Source organism: Conger conger, chromosome 10, assembly GCF_963514075.1.
Source record: "Conger conger chromosome 10, fConCon1.1, whole genome shotgun sequence".
In the NCBI taxonomy this organism is placed as follows: domain Eukaryota; kingdom Metazoa; phylum Chordata; class Actinopteri; order Anguilliformes; family Congridae; genus Conger; species Conger conger.
In genome coordinates, this window is record NC_083769.1 from 42,409,711 (window position 1) to 42,422,551 (window position 12,841).

At 47.8% G+C, this 12,841-nt stretch overlaps 1 protein-coding gene across 1 annotated transcript in view; it reads right to left on the minus strand.

Annotated features, from left to right (window-relative positions):
• nphp4 (nephronophthisis 4) overlaps positions 1-12,841 on the minus strand; it is a 156,015-nt gene that overhangs the window by 5,938 nt on the left and 137,236 nt on the right. The window contains exons 18-23 of the mRNA XM_061259116.1: positions 11,530-11,664; positions 9,615-9,826; positions 8,366-8,592; positions 2,287-2,476; positions 902-985; positions 582-738 (exon numbers count right to left, since the gene is read on the minus strand). Coding sequence (XP_061115100.1) covers positions 582-738; positions 902-985; positions 2,287-2,476; positions 8,366-8,592; positions 9,615-9,826; positions 11,530-11,664 — 1,005 coding nt within the window. The remainder of the gene's footprint in view (positions 1-581; positions 739-901; positions 986-2,286; positions 2,477-8,365; positions 8,593-9,614; positions 9,827-11,529; positions 11,665-12,841) is intronic.

Consider the following 12,841-nt stretch of genomic DNA (forward strand, 5'->3'; position numbering starts at 1 on the left):
GGCTGGATGACTCCTCTGGTGGGGGGCTCACAATGTGCTGAGACTGCAAAACGCATGCACGGGCAAACACACACACACCAACACACACACACAAACACACACACCAACACACTCACACACACACACACACACACACACACACAGACCAACTCACACACAAACATCAATACCCACACACATACCCCCCCCCCCCCCCCACACACACACACACATACATACACACATACCCACGTACACACACACACACACACACATACATACACACATACCCACGTACACACACACACACACACACACCAACACACTCACACACAAACATCAATACCCACACACATACCCACACACCCCCCCCACACACACACACACATACATACACACATACCCACGTACACACACACACACACACACATACATACACACATACCCACGTACACACACACACACACACACACCAACACACTCACACACAAACATCAATACCCACACACATACCCACATACCCACATACACACACACACACACACACACACACACACACACGCACCCCCACACAAGCAGAACTAATAGCAGACGGAGCGCACCTGGCAGGGCGCCCCATGGGGGCAGGCGGATGGCCTTCTTCAGGAACGTGAGCTCGGGGTGGTAGAATCGAAACGTCTGATCGATGACGTGCGGCGTGGGCTCCACGCCCACCTGGCAGATCGCAAGCGGCTTGCCGTCCTCGGCCCTGAAGGTGACCTGAGGTGTCGACAGAAAAAATGTCTTTCACTAAAAACAGCGACAGCCGTGGCTGTATTTCTGGATTTTTCCATTTAGCTGTAAACTACTGCAGCCACGTAAAGCTAACATGTTTATGGTTAACCGCACGCAATACGGTTTTACATCCTCAATCTTGTCATACTTTGATGGTCTTGGCCTGGACTGTGTTGGATTGATGCTTTTGAGCCGTGTTCACATTCCTCCCACTGCTCATATTGGCTGGCCCCTGCAGGGGATAAGAGAGGATTAATAAAGTGGCCTTGACAAACCCTTTCTGTTCATATGGCTGCATTCTGCTTAAACATTTTCACTTGCTCAAAACACAGTTTATATATACAGTGGGGATCAAAAGACTGAGGATAGTACCGAGATCTAATTATCATTGCTTACCAAGGGCTAGCGCAATGTTATGTTATGTCACCCTGTTTAGAATTCTTATTCAAGAATACATTACTTTTAAATAATATAAGTAAAAAGAATGTGTGTAAATATTTATCGAAGGTAAAAAATGGTTTGTATTCAGTGTGTCTGCCTCTAGCCTTGGTCACTGCCTTCACGCTGCTTGGCATCGTTTCCACCAGCTTATGCAACCCCTCATCTTCCAACTCAACCCAGCACTTTCTCAGCACTTCCCACAGATGGGTTGTTGATGTTTCTTCATGTTTGGGCATTTCCATCTTCATCTGCTCCCACAGATGTTCCATTAAGTTCCAGTAATGTATTCTTGAATATGAAGTGTGATTGGGGTATCATAATTGCATTACTCCTTGATGAATAATGGAAGGACCCTGGACTTGCAGTGTTGTCCTCAGACGCGTGGTCTCCAGTGTAGAGCACAAGCCCTTTAAAATCAGTCAGAATTGATCTTTGAAGAACTTTTGTACAGCAATACTGTAACACTTTAAAGCCTCCAAGACACAGTATGCCTCCTCTTAGACTGGGAGAATAATAAAACAGTGTGGCTTATATCAGGGGTTTTCAACCCTTTTCAGAGCCTGTAACCACAAGCAGAGAGACAGCAGGGGTTTGCTTTGTCCCTTCAGGCAAACACTGCAGTGTGCATACAGTAGCTTACTTTGTGTGTGTGTGTGTGTGTGTGTGTGTGTGTGCCCGTGTGTCCAACCCATTTGCAATTTTGTCCACGACAGGGAAAACTGCGAGTCACATTAAATATAATCGTGGACGCAGCCATATTTGGCTCATTTCATCTCCCCATTCCTTGCATTTCTTTTTTAAAGATATTTATTAGGCCTTTTTCAGCTTCATTGGACAGTATAGTATAGAGAGACAGGAAGAATGGGAGAGAGAGATGGGAAGACATGCGACAAATGTCAGACGGTCGGATTCGAACCGCCGACGTCGCGGCTCGCAATGAGCATGCGGTCAGTGCTCTACAGGCTGCGCCCCCGAGACACCCATTCCTTGCATTTCTGATTCCGCTCATGTTGCTCACTGTTGAAGATGGCCGGTCCCGCTGAAGCCGTGTCATTTGCATATAAAATGCGTTTGTGAGGCGGTAACACCCACCTGGGCGACCGCAGCGGGCTCGGAGGTGAAGGTTTGGTACTTCAGAGGGATGTAAACGCTCTCCTTGGGCCGCAGGTACACCTGGGGGGCCAGCCCGTTCTCTCTCAGGTGGAACATGTCCTCCTCCAGAGGAGTCAGGGTTTTGGTCAGGCTCTTGAAGTGTCTCCACTCTCCGTAGTTGACTATCACACTGAAAATAACAGACAGAGCGGGAATGGCAGGTCAAAGACACCGTAAATGATTCGGTTCCGAGACGTGTCGAAACACACACTTTTCAATCCCACGAAAACTCGAGGAAATTAGATTTCCAGGAACCCTGCATCCTAAAAAAAGATAATACCTTCAGGGTACGAAATATTATTTGTTCCCCCAAGAGAAGAGAAAGAAGAAGAAATCCATGCTCGAACACCGCAAAGAAAGGCAGCCTTTTTAACTTCAAAGCTACAGCCCCGGGTCATGGAGAAAGTGAGAATTTCACATTCCACGACAGTGTCTCCGAATTTCCCCACCACAGCTTTCACATGCATTCCCCGGAATAACACTCGATCGCCACGGTTACTGCACTGGATGACTCCCGGGCCATTCTCCACACATTTTCCGCTCTCGACAGTGAAGATCCGCTTGTGCGCAGCTCACGAGACAGAAAGTAATACTCGCTGAGAAATAATTCAGGTCTTTTGTCTCCCTCTGGCAAGAACTGTGTGTGTAATACCAGAAATGCATTACCGCGGTGAAAAACACTCTGTTTACTAGATTGTTCTCCCCTGACCCAAGCCCATAGCCAGGCTACCCCCCAAAAGGCAACCGACACAGGTGCACTGCCTGTTTATTGAAGTCTAACAGCAGCTCTCCTCTCGCATTTAACACAGGAATAATGCCTGGAATAGCCCTTCAGTGCTTATTTCCCTGTAAGCCAATGATACACATACTCACTGAGCACTTTATTAGGAACGCTATACTAATACTGGGTAGGGCCTCCTTTTGCTCACAAGACAGCCTTAATTCTTTGTGGCATGGATTCCACAAGATGTTGAAAACGTTCCTTTGAGATTCTGTTTCATTTTTACATGACTGCATCAGGCAATTTCTGCTGATTTGTCAGCTGCACATTCATCCTGCGAACCTCCCATTCTACCACATCCGAAAGGTGTTCAATTGAATTCAGATCCGGTGACTGGTGAACATTGAACTCGTTGTCATGTTCATGAAACCAGTTTGAGACGACTTCTGCTTTGTGACATGGTACATTATCATGCTGGAAGTAGCCATTAGAAGATGGGTACATAGTGGCAATGAAGGGATGTACATGGTCAGCAACAATACTCAAATAGGCTGTGGCATTCAAGCGATGATTCATTGGTATTAACAGGCCCAAGAAAACATTCCCCACACCATTACACCACTGCCACCAGCCTGGACTGCAGAGACAAGGCAGGTTGGGTCCATGGATTCATGCGGTTGGGACCAAATTCTGACCTTACCATCAGTTTGAATGCAGAAATTGAGATTCATCAGGTTACATTTTTCAGGTTACTGTCCAGTTTTGGTGAGCCTGTGCCCCCTGCAACCTCTGCTTTCTGTTTTTGGCTGACAGAAGTGGAACCCCATGTAGTATTTTGCTGTTGTAGACAGCAACAGGGCAGCCTGTAGCATAGTGGTTAAGGTAAATGATGGTGGTTCTAACGGTGTTTCTAATCCCGGTCTAGCCACAATAAGATCCGCACAGCCGTTGGGCCCTTGAGCAAGGCCCTTAATCCTGCATTGCTCCAGGGGAGGATTGTCTCCTGCTTAGTCTAATCAACTGTACGACGCTCTGGATAAGAGCGTCTGCCAAATGCCAATAATGTAATGTAATGTAATGCCACTGTCAAAATCACTGAGATCACGTTACTGGCTGATAAGATAATCGCATGTATAAGTAGGTGTACAGGTGTTCCTAATAAAGTGCTCAGTAAGTGTATATCTACATTGAAGAAAACCCTCTGGCAAACAGTTATGACTTTCACACATTCTCCAGCTCATTTTCAATATACCGCTCTTTACCTTTGCCATAGATATCCATACAGTATGGAAAAGCTCTTCATGTACTTCATTTAGCTTTGAGAAACGCAGGGCTTTTTCTGCCTTTTTCAGGAGCCGTTTCATTGACCTTTTCAAATTCATGTTATCTAACCCTCTTAGCGAGGCAGAAATCCATTACCCCAGGTCTCCTGCTCTCGGTGGAATTACAATTGCAAATGCCGTTGTATACCGATCTGCGAAAAGGCATTCCCGGTCAGTTACGTTCACAAATCCCAGACAAACGCTCACTTGAGCTATAGATTTGATTTGTACCGTACAGTTTATTAGTTTGGGTTTGTTGTAGTTTGTTGTTGAGTTCCCCCGGCGACAGCATCGCTGGGCAGAGCTGGACTGTGCACTGGGGCTACGGGCGGTTAGCTCTCCAGGCTATCTTTGTTGTGGCACGGCGGGTAGCCGTGTGACACGGCGGCGTTATCAGCCCGACGGTGTTTTCAGCGTGGGACGGCCTCAGAGCGCCCCCGCAGCGGCCCAGCGTCGCTCGCCAAAAGATTGCACGCCGCCACAGCTTATCAACCGCTGAGGAGACAGACGGCCGCATCCTCACCACATTCACATTCGCTGCACACACACACACACGCGCACACAGCGTCAATCTGGCCGTTTTCTTCTGTCGAAGCGCACCTCCTTTCTCTAATCTCATCTCCCTCTCTCCCTCTCTCTCTCTGTTCCGCTGCCATCGCGCACAGCCATCGCTTGGCCGAGGCTCCAAAGTCCTGGCGGCGATGGCGCGTCCCGCGAAGGCCGAAAACCTCGAATCTGGGCTCCATGGAAACGCGGGAGGAGGACTGCGGGGTGACCCGCCGCAGAGCAGCTAGCAGGAGGGAGGGCAGGGTTTGGATCAAGGACAGGCGGCCGGCAGCCTGAGGGACAGGCCCTGCCTCTGAGCTGCAGTCCCTCTGGGGGGTTTTCCATCTTGGGAAGGCTGCTGCTTCCCTCGCTGTGGGAGTATTTCACAGCTCCTCACAGGCTCTGCCTCTGTACACTGTATACACAGGCTTCTGGAGAAATCATCATTTCATGAATAATAACTGTACCTAGCCTTTATAGCATCTGTGTCTGTTCTTTTGGGTTTTTTTTTTTACATAAACATTTAACAAATTAAATTTGTTTTGTCTTTTTGAAACTTTTGACCCGACGAAGCTTAGAGTACAGGCTAAAATTTTGCCAGACCGGTTTGTCTCTGAGGAACAATAAAGAAGAGTGAGGATTTCACTTTTTTTCCAACTTTGATATTTTTGCTGGAAATCAATGTGCCACATAAGCTATTTTGTTGTCTGGCTTTTTCATAGAGCACACTGGCTTATCAAATCATTATCCTTTTGAAATGAAATAATGGTACCTTTTCAATGTTATACAACACAACACTTTTAATGCAACGTTTGGCACACCGACAAACACATTTGTTCTGGGAAAGTACTAGAAGCGGGGCCGTTGAGTGATGAGTGGTACAGTACATAAGGCAGGGCCCTATTGCACAGACAGGTCCACTGGTACTGAATCAGGACCACGGCAGTGTGACTGTGGCCGCCAGGAGCTCCACAGGGCAAAGCACAATCAAAATGGCACGTAGAACCACACACCGCATTCCTGCCTGTGTCTTCTTCAATCAATACAGGATGGTACAATGCTTGTTGATGAGCACAATTGGGGAGAAAAAAAAATAAAAAATTGTAAAAGTTTGCTAGAAGCGGTTATAAAGTGTGCTGTCATTTGAGACAAAAAATCTAATTCCCAATGCGCTTCAAGCCATCTGAATAAAAGAGGATTAAGTAGGTTCTCAACAGGGAGACTGGTATTTTAACATATATGTCGTCTTCCTCAGAGTAAGAAAGGAACGTCAGTCTCCCTTGTTCATTAAACAGTCTGTATCGTTCCTTATTTTGGGTAAGTCTCTGAGAAACTGTCCCGGTAAGCACTTCTTCATTAAATTCTTCTGTCAGATGTTATGTTTCCAGAATTGACAAAAAGTGAAATGGTTGGATGGGTGAATATAAAAATACACAGCCACAGATCTGGAATACTAGCACTTTCACACGCGATGCACCTGATGCTGCAGGAAGAAAGTGGAGCAGAATTTTATTTTACACTTAGATTATTTTTATTTCTCTGCTCGCTTACTCATCAGAGGATTGAAGAAAGAGATTATTTCCCGTTGGCGGGGAATATTATTGTAAAAAAAAAAACGGGAAGCCTGGGAGCTTTGTTCCCAAACACGCTACAAATCTCCCGACTGCAGGGCTGTGATCTGCGCTTGAGCCCACAGAGGCTTCACGCGGCAAAGGGTGCGGGAGCTCCATCTTCTGCCTGCGCTAATGCCGGAGTGATTCATCCCGCCACACTCAGGACGCGCTTCATCAACGTGAGCTATGTAAATCTATATCGGACCTGAGCTGAATGTTTAATGCACGACAACCTTCCGCCGGGAGGTGGTGTGTGCGTGCGGGGGAGGCGAGGATGTGTTGGCATTAATATCGTTACCCACACGATGTGGTGAGACTCCTTCCCTACAAGGGCAGTTAATTCAAAACCCCTCCCTTTGACCTTCCCCGGGGTCGGACGCATCCTCCGGTAATAAACAAACAGGATTTAAGGGCCGGTCGGGTGACCTGACACCGGTTGAACAAGGAGAGACAAGGACAAACGGGGCGGACATTAATATTCACACATCTTATTATTGAGGCTTATTCTGTCAATACCCGAAAATATCATATTAGTCCCAATTAAGAGACAAGTTATCTGCCAATTAGCCCTTTCTCATTGTGTTTCACTGCCTTGCCGCCAATACACGGGTCGATAATAAAGAGCAGCCAGCAGCTATTAGACACTTAAACTGTCTGAACACTAATATGATTCATTATGTTCTCTCCCTACTTTACATATTCCGATCAGCAGCAACAGGAACGGTTATTATTTACTTAATGGATGGTCCAATTCCAAGGCAAGATTCCGAATCTGGAATATTAAGCAGGCGGGTGTGAATTGTACAGGTGTATGTGCATTCTGCGCCTTTAACATCATCTCACAACCCTGTTTCTACGAACAGTTGGCTTACTATGAAGTGTGATTGTTATTGATTTACATTTGACAGGCGGCATAACATCATATTGGCCTTTCCCTCCAAATCCAAACACACACTTATCTGCAAGACAGAACGATTTGATAACAAGGTACGGGCTGCATATTAACTATGCACAAATACTGACAGCAATACCTGTAGCTGCCAAAACAGGTATAGTCTATTCTGCACAAGGGGCTGCCTATAGCCGAGTGGATAAGTCATCACTCAAAAGAAAAACGAAAAGCACTCATATTGAGACTCGTATTCAGAATGCAATGTGTCTGCTCTTCTAATGAATGCCTCAGTAAATTCATGTACGGCTTGCAAACAACCTTCTGTGGGCCCTGAAACCCAACCGCAGGACCCCAGTGGACTGAAGTGACAACCGTGGACCTTCTTTACAAGGACACAGTGATCCTGCGACTAGTCCTACGTGATCTTAATTCCAGACATCTCGTCCGTGCATACATAGCCAGAGGCCTAGCCAGTAAAACGCAGAATCAGAAGCACCAGGATTGATGCGTGTCCTTGTTGGGGGAAATGGGATCATTAAGCAGGGTAAAAGCAGCTATATAATATCCTACCACCCAGGCCTTAGACTGGAGCGAGGAGATGGCAGGAAGACAGCGTGCTCAATGGCTCTATGAAGCCACGCTTCTCTTAACCCTTTGAAGAGCAGGGGGGTTTAAGTTTGGTGTAACTCGTTGTGTGGTTTGTGAAGCCATTGTCATGTTCATGAACATGTTCATGTTATGGTTTATGAAGCCAGTATGTCAGGCTGTATATACGATTCATAAAGCAAGGCTTTGTTTAAAGCGTGACCTATTTTTGTATCGCTGCGAGTGATTGCGTGTACGTTTCCGACGGTTCCTCAGGAAATGACACATGAACGTAGTTGAGTGGAGGACGGGAAGGTGCCCGTGGGCGTTGCCTCCGTACCTGAGCTCCGGGTCGTCGCTCTCGATGGTGACCGTCTGCTGCACGTTGAAGGGGTTCTTCAGGACGAACTCGACGAACTCGGCGGTGCCCAGCGTGGCGTAGAGCGTGTGCTGGGTGGTGATGGTCTGGGCCAGCATGCGGGCGATGCTCTCGGCCTTGCTGCGCTCGCGGTACGCCTCGATCACCTGCAGGTCACGGAGGTGCTGCAGTCGCTCCTCCCGCCGGGGCTACGAGAGAGGGGCCACAGACACGGACCACAGTCAGACACGGACCACAGACCGCAGAAATATGGACCAGGTGCCTGTTGTGTCGCCCACTGACTACTCATGGGCTTGGGAAGAGTGTTTTGAAACCACAGAACTCAAGGTTACGGGCGGCGCCATTTTGCACAATTTGGAGCCAGAGGGAAGCCGAGTGTAGCTCCTCCACTAAGCGGGTAAGATCTAATAAAGATCTCATAATCCGTCCCTGATTCGTCCATAAAGTGCAGCTGTATTGTCCTAATAGCATAATAACTTAAAGAAAACTAGCCCATGGGGAGACATTGGATGAAGGAAAAAAACCCTGATCGTGACTACATTGTCTTGTGGGAAAAAAATAACTGACTTTGTATTTTGACCACATTTGTAGCACTGACTTTACATTGAAATCATCTATACTGGAGCCATCCGTGGTGGCGCTAGCCAGCTCTCAGCAACACCAGGAAATGAGCTTCGAAAAATAAGCCTGGCTTTGGCCGTTTGCTATAGACACTAAAGCCATTTAATTTAGAAAACTGATCAGCATTTAATTAAGTGCAGTTATTAAAGAACTAAAAAAGAAAAGGTGACTCAGTCCCGTGGAGGAGATTGGTTTTGCCTGCAGGAATAAATATGGCTTAAAATTACATTCTTAAAACGAATACCTGGACTGTTATACGTTGGAAATAAATTCAATACAAACATTGCAAAAGCATTACCTAATAACTAAAAAGCTGTTTGCATGCATGAGGAAGGCCATGGCTCTTGTGTTGGCACTTTCTATTGCCCTTTTCAGAAAGGGAGAGTCCCCCCAGACTGTTCTGTGGGCTCTTTTTTGGTAACGGTTCAATAATACGCAAATTCTTTGTCAAGATGGGCGCCGCCTAATCCATAACAAACAGCACCCGCACGCCCCACAAGGGGCCAGGGAGACGACTCCAGAACGGGCCCTGTGGAGAGACCCGCCAAGCTGGACGGAAGGCAGGTCATGGAGACGTGGGGGCCGGTACCGTGAGGCTGGGCTTGGTGGGGCCGGCGCCGGGGCCCTGGTCCTCGCGCTGGCGCACGGCCGCCATCCTCTCCTGCTTCCGCCGGCGCGTCTCCTCGCTCTCCCGCGGCGCCCTGCCCGCGGCCGCGCACGCCTCCCTCGCCCGGCCCTGCAGCAGAGAGGCCAGCTCCCCGTCCGTCTCCGCCAGACGGCGCGCCCGCGACGCGTTCCTCGCTGAGGGGGGACAGGGGGTCAGAACCAGACACGGAGAACGCTCCGTTTCCCACTTTGGGAAGACGGGTAGGGCCAGACTGGTGAAAGCTGACAGAAAGGTGACGGTTATGCAAATCACCACACATTACAACAGTGGTATGCAGAAGAGCATCTCTGAACACACAACACGTCAAACCTCTTAAGCGTATAGGCAACAGCAGCAAATATAAGTCTAATAAATACCTAAAAAAGTGCTCACTGAGTGTAAACTGTGGTCACTGGCCTGACCCAAAAAGTATAAACACACTCCAGTCAGGCAGAGAATAAAGCAAATGTCGATGGGACCAGTGACATCCATCTCACATCATCAGCGCAGCGACGCTCTGTCGCTGGACTATAAGCTAGCCTAATAGCCATCCGCGCGTTAGTACCAGCAGGAAGTGGCTCGCTGACGCTAATCGTTAAACACAGCTGTGTGCGTCGACCCCGCCCGTCACACCATACAGCCCCAGCCGCAGCGAGCAAGGCAGCACACTGTTTATCGGGCCCGAGGAAAATAATAACTTTCTTTATCAACCGAGATAGGGCATCCCCTCAGGCTGTGTGTGCCTGTGGGAGCCCAGGAAAACATGCAGGTAAACGCAGTGCAGGGAATCTCAGGGGCAGGAGAGCCAGACGGTCAACCACCAGGCACCGCGCTTCACAAACGCTCAGGCAGCAAGATACAAAGATAACACAGAACCCATATGCGCATCTGCACTTCAGGATCGACTTAACAATGAATGTGACAACTTGTCTCCATACAAAAAAAAAATCCATACTTTTCATAAACGTTCTTCATCACCAACCTCTTAGAACTATCTGCAGAGAAGAAAAGACCCAGGTTTTATTGTGAATTAAAGGACTTGATTGAATGCAAGCTTCAAAGGCTTTGTACGGTTTTATTGCCCTTTTATATTTTTATATCATAGTTTATCCTATAACCTCTGTGGAGAGCAGTGTACTGTATATTCCAGGGGCCCAGATCAGTACACAGACAGAACCCTACCTGATACAGCTCCACAAATAGCATAGGGAAAAAACTAAGAGGTAGATTTAGGTTAAACTAAATTTGGGATGAAAAGGAAACAGCAGCAGTACTTCCTGTTACCTTAAACCCTGCACAAGAGGCTTTTCTCCCACTCAGGAGATAACTGACTGCATGGTGTTTTTTTGTACCTCTGTCTCTCCTTATCAAAGATTCATCTGTTCTCTGCCAATCAAAGGTCCGGGGAAGATTGTGGTGTTACTTCCAGGAAGTCTGATAGCTTAGGCAGAGCCGCGGTCTGAACTGACACTTTAAAGGGAACTGACAGAATTGTTATTGGATCACGTGTAAAGTGTAAAAAAAAAGTGTCAGCGGAGTGAAGCACTGTATTAAGAGTCATTTTCCCAATGAAAGGCAGCCTGACCAGTGAGAACCGCAGGAACCGAAATGATTCATCGGTTACGCTCGTTGGCTCGGTAAGAACCACTCACCGCGGGAACGTGTGAACAGACAGTACTGTACACAAGCGCTCAGCTGGCCGCCGTGTAACACACGAAACACTGTACACGCGGCCCTGTTATGCAAGTTTTAACGGCTGAAAAAACACAAAAAAAAGACAGCGACTCTAACACAAGCCCTCTCGCGTGTGGTGTGTGAGAATGAACGGGGGGGGGAGTCGTCGGTGGGAAGCGCTCACCGTTCAGGCTGGACACGCTCTTGTCGTCGATGCTGCCGCCACCGAACCGGCCGGTGCCGTCGTGCGCCACGATCACGCGGGACCGGGCCGGGGGCAGGGCCGCGGGCCTCTGCACACTCACATCCGCAGGGTGTCCTAAGAGAAGTCAAGAGAGCCCCCTCATCACTACAGTCAGACACACCGCCGATTCAGCCCCCCCGCTGCGTCGTCCAGGCCCTGAGGGACTACATTGTGCACATATGTCTGTACAGGCATGAAATGGGGCCCGGGTGAAGACCAGAACATACTATTTAAATTTTTGGAGGGTGCCAAGCTCACATGGCCCCGAGCCATATATAATGTGATTATATGAAGTACCATAGCTTCATAACCGAAAGTCATATGATCACGCCTGAACGCACTTCTCATATTTTCACCTCAAGGATTCCAATTTCCATTTGACCTCTGTTTTGACGTTCAAGGTCTAGGATAACCCCCCAAGGGCATACGAAGAGTGATTGTTGCAGATTCAGGGGTCGCATTTGGGCATGTAGGACGATACTATACACAGTGCTGGTTTTCTCTGTGTTTTTCTGCGTTTTTCAGGTCTGGGAATTTGTAGTGAAATGAGCTACTTTGGACCCCACTGCTTTGACATCCCACTGCTTTGGCAATCAGCAGAGAGGCGCTCCCCATAAATGAAGCAAAACAATCAAACGACAGCCCGGAGAGTGTTTCTGGAACAAATTAATCACATAAATTCAATTTGCTTGTTTACAATATAGGCATACAAAATATGCAAAGCACCAAAGTAGTGAACGTTTGTGGCACCATGAATATGATATGGAGGTGATAAAAATGCAAAAAATTTTGAAGAGATGTAATTTCTTGATAATCTTTCATGTCCTCAGAGGAAATGGCCTCAGTGTGTGTAAAAAAAAAAAATTGTCAGTTATCCAGGCAGCTTTTATAGCCAATAAATAAAGTAGGATGTTCTAACTGTTGCATTAGTATTACGAGGAGCACTAGTACTTCTAACTGTATTAAAATGACACAAACTTTTTTTCCCCCAACCTGCATCGGTTCCGGTGTGTAGACCCAGCAGCAGAAGCTCACCACATGATTGGTGGAGGTAGCCAAATCCACCCCAGCCCTGGGCCAGACCACCGCACCGGGGAACACCACCCTGACCCCCCCCTTCCAGACCGCCAACGACTGCAGCTCCATCTGCACCGGCTAACACTTGACTGCAGCCGTGGGCCTGCAGCTTGGAGATAGAGGAGAATTTGCCCATTTCTCGCCATCCCTTCCAGTCTGGTCCAAGCTTTTGAGT